Raw genomic sequence first — 17,720 nt, forward strand, 5'->3', positions numbered from 1 at the left:
TCTCGGGTCTTGCGGTGTGTTCTTGCCTGCCACCAGATGCCGCTTAATTACCTCCAGTATTCCATCAAAGCGTTCCACTTCCTGCCGAACACTTCGGTTCAGGAAGAAGAAATAATGGCGACGCCTGTGGGGTCCGGGTCCCCGAGTACGGGAGGAAAACGGAATAATGGCAAAAGTAACATCATTAGAAACTTCACCGCCAGTAAGATTAGTGGGAAGAGCTTTAGTCGCGGGACACAGGTGAGTGAGACGATGCATGTTTCGGCTGTAAGGACATCCGAAAGTTGGTCGTCAGAGACCAGGGACTTGCGCTGGGAATCCTACCTTAAAACGAAGACTCTGTCCCGGATACGTGACTGACGATGTAGGCTCTTCCGTTAGCTTCGACTTTGCAGCTCGCTAGAACGTTGGCACATTTCTGTCACTCAAATTTAACTCGTATCATTGAGTTCTGGACAATATACTCCACTCGCTGACAAGGCAGTTAGCACAACAACAAATGAATATAACGTTAGAAAGCTCCGCTCTTTTGTTGTTAGCTTTACGTTAGCCCAGTAATAAGTACCCACGATAGAAAACGTCACGAATCGCATATTTGATGAGCTATTGTTGTGTTATGTGAGTTTTGGAATATTGGCAATTGAATAGCATGTGGCTCAAACTGAGTTATGTTTAAATTTCAAAATATATACGGGTAATTTTTGTGCATGTTAGCTGACGGGATAACGTTAGCTCGCTAGCTAGCTAAGCCAGCTGAACAGCTCAGGCGATTACGTAACTACACACTAACCACAATAAGTCTCTTTTCCATAAATGGATACGACATAACAGCTGTTTGGATAAAGTAACGCCAGCAGCTTCTTTCAATTCATATTCCAGGGAACATTTAAACCTGATATTAATTTTACAGAATGTAGTTGGATAATCAGGGTTCATCTAACACAAGTAACAGCTCACTGATCGGTCGACTCACCTGTCAGAACAATTTCGTGGACGCCTCAACTCCCCAAAATCAAGTCACACGGTGTTGTTGCAAACCCAATGAGTACTGAAGCCAAATATTGCATTTCTGTCTCTTACGTGTCCTTAATGTGTTTCCTTGCGAGGTGGAAAAAGCATTGTATATTTTATGGAAAAAATACTGCAACTTTCAGAAGCCCTTTATTTATTACCTATCTTTTGCAGTTTTCCCGATATTTACTACGATAGGATATACAATATCAGATAATCCAATTAGTTTTCATCAAATTTGTCCTCCATGGTGTACATTGAATATCATCTAAATGTAGCTGCCTATTGTTTTATTGATTTTTAAATTTGGAGTATTGATGATTGTGCTATATTTAACTTTGCTGTCTGAATGGACTGGATGTCTCTCAGTGAGTTCTGAAACATAAGGTGGAAATTGAAGTTTAACTAGATCGTGAAGCACTAATCATTACTAGTCAGCCTCAACCTTAACATCACATATAACTGAAGTGACTAACTTTGATTATCCTGTTACACTGGCAGCTGTCAAATGGAGGGAGATATGAAGCTTCAGACAGTCAGTTTTGAAGTTGATGTTTGGGGGAAATGGGTAATGGCTGTGGGGTGTATTGCCCAGCCCTTTTCTGGGGACACACTCGGAGGCCCCGGAGCTAAATACAATAAAACAATGACGCTGGCCCACTATATGCAATGTACCATACCAGTAACATAACACACAACACCCATTATATTTTACACATGTTGAAGTAGAACCAGCAACAGCATTAATACACTAAGGAAAATATGCATTACACATAAGGTAAGTAGAGCAGTGTGCTCAAGACACTAAGACAGTATTGTGCAGAATGTAATATACAGGAATTTTGTTGATCCAAATAATGTAGCAGGTATCCATGATTACTCCAATAGAATGCAGCCATTTAAAAGAGAAAGAAGGGTCAAAGTAAAAAGTAAATTATACTGTTGGAGATCTCTTCCAAACACCACATTGTCACATGGAACACACTTAAAATGAGGGCTGAGCAATTTGGGATTAAAAATAAAAGTCTAATTGGGATTATTTTGACATTTTTCTTGTGATGTAAGTCACAGAAGGAACTATAATTTTGTGTCATTCTCTATGTTTTAATAGAAAAACTTTTTAAAATGATAATGCTGTTATATTTGTGACGATTTAAACAAAGTTGTTTTCTTCAGGTTTTACTCATATTTCCTTTTTTGTTCAGTTTGAAGTGCCATTTGCATATAGCTGTTACATCATCAGGGCATCGAAAACTTACGATGCCTGCTGTCTGAGCCATGAGATGGCCCTCAGTATAGAACACAAGACTGAAAAAAAAGGATGAAAATTTTAAGATATTATATTTGTAGTCAGGCTGGCTGACCAAGTTAAGTTTTACAGCAATAGAGTCACAGAACCTCTCACTAGGGTTATGGCAACTGCGCTTGCATCAGCTGTGGAGGTGGAGGCTTCCTTTTTTTTTAGAGAACATGTCAACAAATTATTCCTGGCCTCCTTCCCCCTTCAGCTCACTTAAGTCTAATTGCAAATGATCAAAGTGTTGTTTTGGAGGAAGATGTAATACAAAGACAGGCATGTGCTTCCGGTGTTGTCAGTAGAGATGTCATTCATTGCTTATACACTTGTTTTTAACAAAATGACACTTTAATTAATTTATGAACCATTTAAACCAGTGTTTATTTTTGCTTGCACCCACTTAGCCATTTGTTAATGTGCATGAAAATGAGAACTTAAATAGAGGAATGTACAATATTGGATATTTTGATGACATTTTCCAGCTGATTCTGGCTGGTGGCAAACATGTACTCATGTGGATATTAGTTTTATTAAAAAAAAATGAAATTCCTATTTTTAATATTAAATGTGTATACATTGTCAATTTGACAAAGTAATTTCTCAAAATTTTAGAAATGTCCAATGAGCAAAGAAGAGGCTTGAGCAAATCTGGACGATATGATATATTTAAGAAAATGACAAATATCTGCTGAAACCATCATGCATCCCTACTACTGTCTGATGGAGTACATAACAGTTTTTACTGTAGTCTGACAGTTAAGCTTTTCTCTTCAGAAAACATGTGATTTCCACCATATAAAGTTAGAATCGCATCCTTACTGCCGTAGCTGTACCATACCACAAACTAAACCTGTTAAAATTTCAGATGGAAAACCTTTTTTTTCTCATGATATGCACTGTAATTACACTAGTCTCTTTTTGTGTGGTGTAGCTCCCAGGTGGCCTGCTGCATGAGAGAGATAAACGGGCCAAGTGGCAGGGCATCCCTACTCTGCTGCAAAAGCTCTACGAGAGCAGTCATCCCAACAGTGACCTCTCCCACGCCCACACCCTTCTTAAGGTAGCCACCTTCCAACACCCATCATCTTGTTTCAGCCAAATGTTGGTCTTTTATCTCTTTTGGTCAGTCATACTATTTAAATGATAAACTCTTCCTTATGTACGGGCATGTCGCCAAGATTTCAGGTAGTAATGGAGGCATTTCACAGGGGATACGCACAACTAAAGTGAAAACTGAATTGTTACAATTTGAAGGTGTAGTACTACTTACAAATAATACAATGTCATTTCTTTGGTTCATCAATGATGACACATTTTCTGAAGTCTAACATAAATGTTTGCTTGGATTGAGAAGTGAAAGCATTGTTGAAGCTTTGTTTCCTTGATTAATCTCTCAAAACTCTGCGGTGGTTTTTGTTGGTGTGTTTTCATGTACAAATAGTTGGCTTATACAATCTGGTGAAAATGAATGTGAGGTATCAAACTCGTGCTGTCAAAGCCAGGCTGATGAGCTACCAATAACTATTTGATTGCTAAAAGCTTTTGAAGTTTCATTACTCAGAGTTCATGGGGGCAGTAGAAATGGTTATTAGTTGCTTCCATCCATTATTTCAGCTTCAGTAATTGATTGTCCAGTTATGAAATTCAGAGTTGAGCCAAAACACCCTGAAATGCACGCTGATCAAAAACTTGACCAATATCCAGAAATAAGTTTTCCAGTGTGGATACATAAATTCAGCAGAAGTGTTTTTTATTACTTGCTGACAACTGCATTTCACTGTTGAGTTTTACATGGATAAAGTTCACACTCTTTGAGCAAAAAAAAAAAAAGGGAAAAAAGTGTGTTTTGATATCCATTTTAACTATGTATTAACTGGGCAATTTAAGCTTCCATCCATCCATTTTCTTCCACTTTACCTGTTAAGGGTCGTGGGGGCGCTGACACTGGTTTGCATGTTCTCCCTGTTCCTGTGTGGGTTCTCTCTGGTACTCCAGCTTCCTCCCATAGTCCAAAGACATCAAGAGAGGACGAGGCTGATTGATACTCTAAATTGACTGTAGATGTGACTGTGAGTGTGAATGGTTGTCTGTCTCTATGTGCTGGCCCTGCGATGGACTGGTGACCTGTCCAGGGTGAACCCTGCCTCTCGCCCTGCTCCCCTGCTGGGATAGGCTCCAGCCACCCACCCCCCGCGACCCCAAACAGGATAAGCAGTAGAAAATGAATGGATGAATATTTTCTTTAATGTTAATAAGGATACAATTTTATGCAGACGTTTACGTATAACAATTTCATAGACAAATGATACTATTTATAGTCACAGTGGGGGGGGGGGCGTGAAATATTTTCTTCTTTCTGGGGGGCATAACAGAAAATAATAATTAAGAAGCACTGGCTTACTCTCATTCATATCTTAGCTGCTTATCATAAACGCTTAACCCTCCACAGCAGTGAGCACTGCTGCCAGAGGCAACAAACACTTGTTTGTCCACATGCTCGCCCATTCTCATGAATGTCATACCTCAGGAACCACTGGAGAGACTTTGATTATATGTGGGATAAACAGTCACTTGGATTCATTGATGGATGGAGTTGGTCGAAGGTCAACGTCACTGCGACCTCACAAAATATATTTTTGACTGCTGAAACTCTGAATATAACATTACTTAATGATGACTTAATATCCAAAAGGTCAGGAAGTCACCTTTACTGTCGAAATCACTCAAGTGTAGAGGCATACAACTCAGTGGTGATCAGTTTAGTTGAATAATATCTTTACTTTCATGCCTTTCATGTTTATATCAAAGGCTCGTCTTTACAGGGTGTGATACAAAAAAAATATTTTTTCAGTTGGAGCTGAGTGGCTGACATAAATGACTTGGTTATGGTTTTTGTTAGGTCTTATCATCCCAGCTGTCCATGGAAGCCATGTCTTTTGTCACAGAGGACCGAAAGACTGCTCAGGAATCCACCTTCCCCAATACGTACACCTTTGACCTCTTTGGTGGAGTCGATGTAAGTTTGTCTCACCTTATTTTTGACTCGTATACCTAAAAGCAAGTTGGTTTTGTGAAGAGAAAACAAGCACACAACACAAATTGTTTATATTAATGTGTGGGGTGACATAAGTGGCATCATCTGAAGGATTTGGGGATTTTCTTTTTTTGTACATTAGTGATGTGAATTTTTTACAACCTGCAGTCGTAAAGAGTTGGTGATGTTTGGTTAATTGACTTTTAGCCATATATTTTTCAAAAGTTAACTGCTACTTTTTCCATGCTTTATTTCACAGTGACATGCAACCATTTGCCAAGTGCTGATTTTAATTTATTTTCACCCCTGATAAAAAAATGTTTTATTTACTCTGGGTTTAGCACCGTGTTGTTGTTTTTTTAATCATTAGTTTATCAGATGTTTATACTATCAAAGTAACAATTAATTAGTTGTAATAATTCTATAAAGCAAGGTGGGGACCAGGACCAGAAAATATTTCCAGTTACACTGGGCGGGGGCTTGATTGAAACAGTTTGTTCTGTTCTCGAGAATGTATAGCACAACTCCTGCTCCAGTACAGCACTGACCTGTCATCCCCCCCCCCCCCCCCCCCCCAAAAGCTGCTTGTGGAGATTTTGATGAGACCCACACTAACTATGCAGAAGAAAAAACCCAAAAGTAAGAACAACCGCTGTCACAACAAAAGCATATTTCTTGATTTGAATTCCATGATAGGTTATGACAGTTTGCTAACATTTTGTTTCTGTTAAAAGTGAATGACGACTTGGTCAAGGACTGCCTTAGTGTTCTCTACAACTGCTGTATATGTGTAAGTATCCGTTTACATTTTTGACATACCACAGAAAGAATATTATATCTTGCTTCAATCAAGCACAGGTTTTTAAGCAGCCACATTTTCCTTATAGGGTTTGACCTATTTTAACCAAGCGATACCAACATGATTTGATTTACTTGCAAATTACCATTTTTCCACAGACAGAGGGGGTGACAAAGAGCCTGGCCGCTAGAGATGACTTCGTTCTGTTTCTCTTCACCCTGATGACAAACAAGAAGACCTTCCTCCAGACTGCTACACTAATTGAAGATATTCTTGGGGTCAAAAAGGTATGCCTGGATTTAATCCGCTGCAGGAGTTTGAAAATTTTGCTTCGTAGATTTTTTTTATCTGTAGTTCCAAAGGGCATGAAATGACCTCGGCCAGTGACTGAAGGTGGGACACATTTGAAAAGCCAGTAATCTGTAAATTGGTAGTTTTCTGACTCTGTTTCCTGGTTTTTGTACTGGATCCAAAGAAGTAATCTTGTGACAGCTTAGTTCTGTCATTAATTATAACAGTTAAAACAACCGTTTGTCAATCTGCATTCCCTTTAAAACACTGCATTTTTTAATTAATTTTTTTTTTAATGTTAAGGAGATGATCCATTTAGAGGGTATCCCCAACCTGTCAGGCCTGGTTCAGAGCTTTGACCAGCAACAGCTGGCCAACTTTTGCCGCATCCTGTCGGTCACCATCTCAGAACCTGATGTAGGAAATGATGACAAGCACACCCTGCTGGCTAAAAATGCTCAGCAGAAACGCACTGCTAGCCCCTCACGAGCGGAGATCAATCAGGGTATGCAGCCTTCAGACTACAGACATGTCTTTGTTCCATTGCTAAAATATACAAATTAGTAACTTGTAATGTTTAAAACCTTGCATACCAACAGTCACCCTGCTGAACATCCCTGGGTTCATTGAGCGACTGTGTAAGCTGGCCACCAGAAAGGTGTCTGAGGCCACAGGAGCTAACTTCCTGCAGGAGCTGGAGGACTGGTACACATGGTTGGATAATGCTCTGGTACTCGATGCCCTCATGCAGATGGCAACTGAGGAGGCAGAACAAAGCAGCACAGGTAAGACACGTATCACTTCTTCTGCCTGTGCCTCACACTGGGGTCACTTTGGAGGTAGAAGCACAGTTCATTTTGGCACTAATGTTGACCACTCTGACCATTCAGACCAACTGCGCCCCTCTGTGGCCAGCTCTGTTGGGATTGTTTTGGCATCTTGTCAGTTTTGTTTTGTTTTTGTTTTTTACTGTGAATGTGTGAACTGGCAAAAAGTCAAGGAATGGCATAGAGCACCTGGTCAATTTTGAAAATAACATACCTGGAGTGATGAGGATGTTGGCTATCTAGCTTGAACATTTATATATTTTTGTCAGTTTATTCTTCAAGGAGAGCAATAGAGACAAGTGGGCAGTGGGCACACCTATGAATAGAGTGAGAGGTGGTAGTAGATTGGTTGCCAGAACACACAAGCATCCAGAGAGAGAGTGAAGAGTTGAATCACTTGTCGGATGCAGAACAGCCAGATTTCTGCTCGTGGGAAACATCATATGTCAAAGTACTTCTACCTCCTGACTGACAAATGTCACTCTGCTTAAATCTTAATTACCTTTTTACAAGAGAGATTTTTTTTCGCCCTGACCATCAGAATCATCAGATGAGAGTTCCCTGGCAACCAGCCCTCTAAGACATCGTTTACCGCAGTCCATGAAGATTGTTCATGAAATCATGTATAAAGTGGAGGTGCTTTATGTTCTTTGTGTCCTTCTCATGGGGCGTCAGAGAAACCAGGTAGGTAACAACACCATCTCCATTATTGGAGTGTTGCGTCCCAGCAGGGTGGGACTGTGTGTTTGACTGCCCCTCTGTTTTGTCACTGCTCAGGTCCACAAGATGCTTGCTGAATTTCGTCTCATCCCAGGACTCAATAACCTCTTTGACAAGCTTATCTGGAGGAAATACACTGCTTCAAATCATGTGGTGCATGGCCAGAATGAAAACTGTGACTGCAGTCCAGTATGAGCACTCTTAGAAACAGCCCTCGGCATCTGAAATCATTTTTTTCTTTTTCCCTTTTTTTTACTTTAAGAAGGACATTAATATATATTTTCTTGTGACGCAGGAAATATCCTTCAAAATCCAGTTCTTGCGGCTACTCCAAAGTTTCAGTGATCACCACGAGTAAGCATCCCTCAACTCAGCTTTTTTGGATGCAGTGTGTAATATTTCAGGGGTTATATTGTTTGTTTTCATTGTTTGTGTAGTATGTACCGATATTAGCTTAATTGTATTCTTTTTTTCTTTTTTTTTTACCGAAAAGTCATGAATCCAGCCACTTCTGTTACTCTGTCAGAAACAGATAGTTTAGCTCCCCCAGTTGTGCTTGGCCAGTTACATAGAGCAGAAAATTAAAAGATCAATTGACGTGTGGTGCTAGACCTACTCTACTTGTAAAGTGTCATGAGATACCTTCTGTTGTGATGTGCCGCAGTACTAAATAAAATTGACTTGACTTAGATTGTACTGGAAATGTCACGCCCCTTACCATAACTTGAGCTCGCCTCCTGCGATTGCTACAAAGAAGAGGCTACTAGATTTTGGGTGGAGCATGCGTAAATAAAGATGCAGGAGTGGTTACAATTTAAATGAACCACCTTGTAATGCGTTAAGAGGCACCAAATCTGAACAGCTTGTTGAATCACAATACGACAGAGCGAGCAAGCCCACATCAAACTGACTGGGTTTTTAATTTTAAAGTTTGTCTGCGAGTATCTACACCAGAGACCCAAATGTATTGGTGCTGTTGACACAGTGTGACCTGTGTTTTTGTTCTTCAGGAACAAGTACCTGCTGTTGAATAGCCAGGAGCTGAATGAACTCAGTGCCATTTCTATGAAGGCTAACATCCCTGAGGTGGAAGCTCTTGTCAACACGGACAGAAGTCTAGTCTGTGATGGGAAGAAGGGGCTCCTCACACGCCTCCTCACCGTTATGAAGAGGGAGCCTCCAGACTCCTCCTTCAGGTTAGCATCATGGAGGCAAATGTCTAAATGCAGAAGATGTCTTGAGAAAATGTGTCCTTTTAGTTGTGATGTGCTGACTTTGTTGTTCATGTAGATTCTGGCAGGCAAGGGCAGTGGAGAGTTTTCTCAGAGGGGCCACCTCCTATGCAGACCAAATGTTCCTGCTGCGAAGAGGATTACTAGAGGTAAAAAAAAAAAAGAAAAGCATACATCATTTAGAACTTATCAGTGGAGAAAAGTTACATCAGGGTTCCCGTGCGTTCTGGAAAACCTGGAAAATGATTGACCAATTTTGCAGTCAGGAAAAACATGGAAAATGAGAAAAAAATGACAAATGTCCTGGAAACGGTTAATATTTCCTGGAAAATTATTTATCCTCTCCCTGCCTTGTGAGGGAATGCAAATGGGTGAGAAGTTACGCGCATGCATATCTGTTGTCACCTTTTTCAAGGCACAGCGGCTCTGCTTCTAGCTGGTGCAGCGCCCCACGTGATGCTAACACCCAATCAAATTTGCATTTCCACTTAGAGCAGTTCTGCAACCCAGTGTTTTCAGTTTATTTTGTCGCTAGATTTTGCAACTTTTCAGATGCCGTTAAGGATTTAGTGCCTCGAGACAAAACTAGTGACTCTTAAGTTGAAAAGTGCCGCTATTATCGGCCTGCAAGTGTGAGGGTTTTTGTCTCCTGTGGCCTAAGCCTCCTCTCTGTTCTAAATTATAGCCATAGACTGCACATCAAATGTATGAGTAATAAACATGGAAACAATCTGGGTAAATTCATGTTACAACTGTAGAAAGGAACACTTCCAAAGTTTGAGGGGACAGAGAAATGTATTAGTGTATGACGTAATAACTTGTCTCTGTAGCTGCTGAAAAAGTCCTGGAAAATAATTTCAGGGAAAGGGTGGGAACCCTGTAAATGATTTGTCCACATTCCATAGATCAGATTTTTGTCCTGTGAACTTCACAATACAGCTGCCTAAACTGTCCGTATCTCCTCCACAGCACATCCTGTTCTGCATCATCGACAGTGGCTGCACATCCAGAGATGTCTTACAGAGCTACTTTGATCTGCTTGGAGAGCTCATGAAGTTCAACATTGATGCCTTCAAGCGATTTAACAAATATGTCAATACGCCTGAGAAGGTAGGAAGTATAACCTGCCTTCTAAAAATGTGTTCTGTATTTTGTCCTGACAAACAGCTTGAACGAGTGTATTTGAAGAGTTGCATGATTTCTCTCCTGTAGTTCCAGACTTTCATGACCCAGATTAACAGCTCTTTGGTGGACTCAAACATGCTGGTGCGCTGCATTGTCCTTTCCCTAGACTGCTTTGAGAGCCAAACTGAGGATGTCAAAGGTGATTTTTTTTATAAATATTGACTTGAGAATATTTAGAATGAATTTTACATCATTACAATGGGTCTATTTTATATTTGGTAGATTCTTTGCAAAATGTAATAATAAAAGAAAATATAAACATTTAGATGTCTGATAAAGTACTGCATCTGGCACGTTGTAGTTATTGTCCATAGCGAGGCTGTGTGTGTGTGTGTATATACAGTATATGTGTATGTATATACACACACACACACACATATATACGACTTATTTGCGTAATACCTAGAAACAGCTGCAGTGCACTCAACCCATCTTGTACTGCTGTGCTTGTATTTTACACCTTTAGTAAAGGCTACCATTAACGAGGATGAGTGGGACGCATCAGTGGTGCTAGCTAGTCACTGTTTAGCAGCCTCGACCCACAAATAACGAATTGCCCAACCCTAGCCTGAAAATATTTCTTCTTTGTTTCAAGATCACAAATACATTGCTCATTTTTCAATTAATCTTTTTTTTAAGGTTTTTCATTAAAATACTGTGTGTATGTGTGTATCCCGTGTCTGCACATGTTTTTTGTGGCTGTGGCTTAGGGGTGGCTCAGGTTCTCTGCAGCACATTGTGCTTTCCGCTGGAATAAAATGGAACCATTTTCTGTGTGTTTTCACCAGTGGTGGAGGTCCTGTCTGAGTGCTGTCTGCTGTCCTACATGGCCAGGGTGGAGAACAGACTCTCCTTCCTTTTCCGACTGATCAACATCATCAACGTGCAGACACTCACACAGGTCTGTGTCATGACTTAATCTAAATGTAAATTGTGACTTCAAGTATTGAGCCACTCACTCATATGGCTGGGTAAAGAGGACCTGTATAAGTGGAAACGATTCCTGATTGGCTCTGTATCGAAGAACTGATCAGCTCCTTGACCAATTGTGCTCGGTATTGGTGACGTGTAACGTTAATTCAATTGAACATAGTTCACAACCATCCACTAAGGATGTTGAAGCTGCCGGCGCCGCGCAGACGTGAGTAGCACTTGCTTTTAACACACTCTCTGATTGATTGTTTGACTTGCAGCAGAAATCACAGCACAGTTGTGCATTTCATGATTTTGTATGGTAACGTTGCAGCTGTTAAATCCAGAGTTTTAGCAGCCCTGAGTACTTGACATGTCAAGCCATGTTTAGTCGCGTTTTAAACCTCAGTTTACCACCATTTTGTGGAAAAGCAACACCATTTCTTACCATATGAGAAAGTAGTCCTGAAAATACCACAGTCTAAACGCAAATGTGTGTCCTTGACACACAGAGGGTTCAAATGGAAACGGTATGTACCTGAGAACAGCTTGATTGTGATTTTGGTTCCTAAAATACAGTGATGTCATAAGTTCGAGCAGAGACAGCCACACAGATAAAATTCATTTCCTTGAACCATCACTGTCTGCTTTATATCCTAAATAATGCTGCTTTGTTGTGCTGTTGTAGTTTCCTTTCAGACGGATCTTTTATGTCTCATCTTGTTGCCCCATAGAGCAGAGCAACTTTCTTATAAACAAACAGTGGCTTGGTGCAGCTGTCTTGGTCTTCTTGTCTTACAAACAATTGTCTGTCAGAGCAAATTATATACTGTCCTTGTTCAGAAAGCAGCCGAACAATGAGGAGTAGTAGTAATAGTAATAGTAGTTGTAGTATGACATGTTTCCTGCATTGCAGTGCCAGCAAAATGGAAAAAAAAATGTTTGGACAAGTTATGAATAGTCACATAATTCTTTAAATTTTTTAGTATTTAACGTATATCCAGAAATACTTCCCAGTCCCTAATATGTAGGTTGTCAAAATAAATTTGTGCGTCACATGAGAAGTCATACAAGACAAGTTGAACAGTTTGTGGCAAAAACAACAAAAAATTAAATATTTTCATAGCTTTTAAAATTATGTCTTTAATTTCTGCACTCAACTATAGAGTGGTATTGATGTGATGTATTGATAAACTCCCAATGACACCCATCCCTACTCATGATTCCATTTTTCCTTTTTCATCCATCTCTTTGCTGTCCTTCAGGAGAATGTGAGCTGTTTAAACACCAGTTTGGTCATCTTGATGCTTGCCCGAAGAAAAGCTAAACTGCCCTTCTACCTCAACGCCTTGCGTGAGAAGGAGTATGCTGAGAAGTACCCGGGCTGCCTGCTCAACAACTTCCACAACCTACTGCGCTTCTGGCAGCGTCACTACCTCAATAAGGACAAAGACAGCACCTGTCTGGAGAATGTGAGTGGCTCTAAATCTTTTCTGTACACACCAGAAGCATCAGTAAATACAGTGGTTTGTAAAAGTATTCATACCCCTTGAACTTTTCCACATTTTTTTCATTTTACGACCACAAACAAATATATTTTATTGGAATTTTTTTTGTGAGAGACCAACTCAAATCAACACACAATTGTGAAGAACAAAGACGATTATAAATGATTCAAAAAAATTACAAATAGAAAAAACTGACAACTGTGATGTGGAAAAGTATTCAGCCCCCTTTTCTCTGAGTGCAACCAGTTGCCTTCAGAAGTTGCCTGATGTTTGAATGATGACCTGATGACTAAATAGAGTCCACCTGTGTGTTATCTAATCTCAGTACAAATGCAACTGTTCTGTGATGGCCTCAGAGGTTTGTTAAGAGAACACTGGGTTGCAAACAGCACCATGAAGTCCAAGGAACACACCAGACAGGTCGGGGATAGAGTTGTGGAGACGAACCAAGCAAGACACGGCCGTCCACCTAAACTTGGAGGCCCAACAGTGATCAAAGATGCAGGCAAGAGGCCCATGGTGAGCCTGGATGAACTGCAGAGATCCACAGCTCAGGTGGAGGAATCTGGCCACAGGACAACTATTGGTCACGCTCTGCACAAATTGGGCCTTTATGGAAGAATGGCAAGAAGAAAGCCAAGTCCCGTTTGCAGTTTGCCAGAAGCCATGTGGGGGACACAGCAAACATGTGGGAAGGTGCTCTGGTCAGATGAGACCAAAATTGAACCTTTTGGCCTAAATGTAAAATGCTATGTGTGTCAGAAAACTAACAATGCGCATCACTCCGAACACAGCACTCCCACTGTCAAACACGGTGGTGGCAGCATCAGGCTCTGGGGGTGCTTCCCTTCAGCAGAGACGGAAGATATTCAGAGTCCAAGGGAAGATGGATGGAGCCAAATACTGGGCAGTCTGGGAAGAAAACCTGTTGGAGTCTGCAAAAGACTCGAGACTGGGGTGGAGGTTCACCTTCCAGCAGGACAACAACTCGAAACATAAAGCCAGGGCTGCAATGGAATGGTTTAAAACATATCCTTGTCTTAGAATGGCCCAGTCAAAGTCCAGACCTAAATCCAGTTGTGAGTCTGTGACAAGATCTGAAAACTGCAGTCTGACTGAGCTTGAGCTGTTTTGCAAAGAAGAATGGGCAAAAATATTAGTTTCCAGATGTACAAAGCTGGTAGAGATGTACACCAAAAGACTTGCTGCTGTAATTGCAGCCAAAGGCAGTTCCATCAAGTACTGAATCAGGGGGCCTGAATACTTGTGCACAATGCACTTTTCAGTTTTTGTTTTTAAAAACAAACAAAAATTTTAAATCTTGTATAATTTTCTTTGTACTTCACAATTGTGTGCCACTTTGTTTTTATCTTTCACATATAATTCCAATAGAATATATTCATGTTTGTGGTCATAACATGAAAAAATGTGGGAAAGTTCCAGGGGGTATGAATACTTTGCAAGCCGCTGTATTGTTTTTTTTTAAACCAAGTCTAGACCGCTCACATTCCGCAAGCAGCTGTTGAGCAGCCCAACATTTGAATCATCTCTGCTATTTACAGTCACTGTGTTTTGTCACACATTTAAACCAGCTTCAATAATTGCTATATTAGGTGTGTTGCCTGTCAAAATACCAAGCTGACCCTCGATGCCAAGTTCCACTGGAAGTGTCTTGATGAGCGGCATGGCTCAGGGGTAGAGTGGTCGTCTTGCAACCAAAGGGTCGCTGGTTCGATCCTTGACCCCGGTGACCATGTCGAAGTGTCCTTGAGCAAGATACTGAACCCATAATTGCTCCTGATGAGTAGGTTGGCGCCTTGCATGGCAGCCTCCACCATCAGTGTGTGAATGGGTGAATGAGATGACACTGTAAAGCGCTTTGAGTGCCGCTAAGGTAGAAAAGCGCTCTATAAAATTGAGTCCATGTCCATTTTGATGTCTTGACTCAACCTGATCCAACTTTAATCTGAATCACTGTCAGTTTGTGAGGATTTCAGAAACTGCTCACCCTTTCTCTCCTTTTTAAATTAACAGGATGCACAATCTGAGTTGTTACTTTTTATTGAAGGAACATATTTGCTTTATAAAGAGGTATCATTTTTACTCCCAAGGACCTGATGGAGGGTAAATAGGCAGAAGGTTATGTTGTTTGTTGCGCGCACAGGAAACATGCTTCATATCTACAGTCGGTATCTGTGCTGTACCTCTTCATCAGCAAGTCAGTTACCTAAACATGTACTTGATAGACAATAATATGGAAAAGATGCTGTCTTACCACGAAGAATGATGTTGAAAGACATTTTGGCCAGCAGAGTGTGCTCAATGCTCACTGCTGAAATGTGTTTCCAGGGTGAGATTCTCACTAGTTTGAGTGTTACCTGCACATGGTAATGAGCTGCCGGCAGGCCGATAAAGAGCTAATCTTCTTTTGTCCTGTGATGACTGATCTGTCAATCACGCTTGTTTGTCTACGTTAGCTAGTTTCACTACAGCTACAACTTGATCAGTTGAGTTGAAGCTAATTTGTGCAAATCAATAAGTTACAGATAAGTACCAGACTTCAGATTATTTTGATGCAAGTTTAAAAGTTTTCACCAGATGTGCTGGAAGTTTCCTCTGATTGTTGACTTGCTCACAGCCACTCATCAGTTCTTGTTTATGTCTTTCATACATGTAGGGTGAACTTATAGCTGCCGATGATGTTTTGGTAGTTAGCTGTGTGCCCCTCAATAACAATGTTTGGCTAAGTTAGCGGTGCAGCTAGCAGCAGGATACTTCCAGACCTGAAGGGCGAACTTTTTGAGGTGTGAAGAATTCTGTGAGCATAACACATGAAGACACAAGATTGGAACGACTTGAATTCATATCTTGAATTCATATTGGACCATTTGCAAAGAAAATCACGAATGATACCCTTTTAACACCATTTGCTTTCAGATTGCTAAGTGCTGATTTAAACCCCAGCATCCTCACACGCAGGTCTTTTGTCAGCACACAGGCAACAGTGAATTCTTAAAACCTTTCTATATGGCAGGAGCCGGTTCAGGGGACTTGAGTTGGATTGGACTAGAACACTAACAAGACAGTCCCCTGAACCTATTTAGTCACTGGCCTTTGCAGCCAAAAAAATAGCCTATCTGAACCTAGTTGAGATGAGAGGACATGTGCCAGCATGAAGATCTCTATGTAGCTGTTCCTGCTAGTTCAGCTACACACTTGTGTTTAGCTGCGGATAGGAAACTGTCAAAAGGAGGTTTGCGGGTCTAACTGCGGTTTTGTCTTCCCTTAGAGCTCCTGTATCCCATTCAGTTACTGGAAGGAGACGGTGTCTGTGCTGCTGGGCTCAGACAGGACTTCTCTGTGTGCCATAGCGAGCTACATTGATGAGCCCTTTATGGATCTGGACAGAGACCTGCTGGAGGATTGACCATCAACGTGCACGTTGGGGATGGGACAGGATGGATGGTCACTGGGAGCATGGACACCTCAAACTGGTGATGACTCCTCTGAGCGGAGCCATCCAGCCGCTTCGTGACTGCGTTCAGGATGTGAAGACCAACCTGTCTGTTGTATGTACCTGCATGGAGGCCGCCACCTCTCGTCGGAGGGGATCTTATTTGCCTGGCTGTTGGGGGCGGGAGGGCAAGCCTGTACGCCCCCCCCCCCCCCCATCCCCCCAGATCACCTACGTGGTACAATTACAGGCATCTAAGGAACTTTGGGGAATGACATCTGCATTGGTTGTTTGCTTTAGGTGAAAGTAAAATAGAGCCTTTTATATAACCTTTACAAATTGTATTACACAAAATATGATTCATGGAAACACGTCATAAAAACTATTCTGTTGACATGAATTCCTTTTGGAAACGGCTGTAGATTGACCCACCCTCACTCTCCCGCTACCTACATGCTTGCCATCAACTGTACCCGCCTCCATGGCCTGACTGCTGGGGAACATGTTCTACAGAGGTTTTCTCCATCAGCATCATAAGAATTTACTGTCTGTGGGTCTACTTTATTAGGTGGCTATTGTTGATTGGTGCTTTCTGGCTCTCCTCAGTAAATTTAGGTAACTTGTGAGCATACTTCTCAGGCTCCACTCACCTAAAACCATCCTCTCTATTGTGGCTTCAGAAGTTTCAACCAGGGACTCGGTTATTTTCTTGTTCATTCAATTATGTCTTGTTGAAAACAAAAAAAAAACCTTGAGCTCTGGATGAACGGTAGAATAAAACATTGCACAGATTAAATTGTTTTTATTGTTCATTATATTTTAACACATTTGTTGATTAAAGGAGTGTGTTCATTTTGTAACAGAATTTGTATCCTTGTTGTGAGAGTTGCATTGGGAAGAGAATAAACTATGCAGGTACTAGTGTTAAGTTACCATCTTCATTGTCCACACGATGCTTGTGTTTGTTATCCCACCATCACCAGCTTGTTTTTGACCTGGAATTGACAATCTGTCTGTGATGGCTCTTCTTGCACAGCACCACTCATCGTTAGTTTGAGTTCAGAGGCCTGAAAGCACCGGGCCCGCAGAGCTACACACACACACACACACACACACACACACGTGCTGCTGCAAATGAAATTGGCGTCTGTGAGATGTGTACAAATGAATGCGCTACCTCATTTCATCCCTCACGGATCGTTCAATTTCAAGCATGTAATGAGTGGTAACACGTGCCCATGTGAATGTATACAGGCGTTTCTACAGTCAGCCTCTGAAACCATGTCACTTGTGCTATGCCGCCTTGAAAACGCGCGCTTCCTTGACACATTGAAAGATTTTTTTTTAATTTGCCCATCTGGTTATTACAGAGTTTTTAGTTTCTAGTTTTTCCAGTCATTCAGCATGTCTTAAGTGTTTTGATGCTTGTGCACATACTTGGAATTCGTTC

At 41.1% G+C, this 17,720-nt stretch overlaps 1 protein-coding gene across 2 annotated transcripts; it reads left to right on the forward strand.

Moving 5' to 3' along the window:
- The first annotated feature begins 64 nt into the window (after positions 1 to 64).
- trpc4apa (transient receptor potential cation channel, subfamily C, member 4 associated protein a) lies at positions 65 to 17,191 on the forward strand. 2 transcript variants are annotated; one of them, XM_086198603.1, is made up of 18 exons: positions 65 to 240; positions 3,240 to 3,368; positions 5,208 to 5,324; positions 5,924 to 5,981; positions 6,077 to 6,132; positions 6,300 to 6,428; positions 6,736 to 6,937; positions 7,032 to 7,217; positions 7,801 to 7,943; positions 8,037 to 8,168; positions 8,275 to 8,333; positions 8,990 to 9,175; positions 9,270 to 9,360; positions 10,181 to 10,321; positions 10,424 to 10,535; positions 11,185 to 11,297; positions 12,574 to 12,780; positions 13,142 to 13,690. In XM_086198603.1, the coding sequence occupies exons 1-18, from the start codon at positions 115 to 117 to the stop codon at positions 13,181 to 13,183; spliced, it is 2,229 nt and encodes a 742-aa protein (XP_086054729.1). In that variant the 5' UTR covers positions 65 to 114; the 3' UTR covers positions 13,184 to 13,690. The 2 variants fall into 2 exon arrangements, with proteins under 2 accessions (XP_086054729.1, XP_086054728.1); XM_086198602.1 differs by lacking the exon at positions 13,142 to 13,690 and adding an exon at positions 16,106 to 17,191 and having other exon boundaries at positions 66 to 240.
- The last annotated feature ends 529 nt before the right edge of the window (positions 17,192 to 17,720 follow it).

This window comes from Aulostomus chinensis, chromosome 3 (genome assembly GCF_037954235.1).
Source record: "Aulostomus chinensis isolate RoL2024-O1b breed Wild chromosome 3, RoL_Achi_v1.0, whole genome shotgun sequence".
Classification (NCBI taxonomy): domain Eukaryota; kingdom Metazoa; phylum Chordata; class Actinopteri; order Syngnathiformes; family Aulostomidae; genus Aulostomus; species Aulostomus chinensis.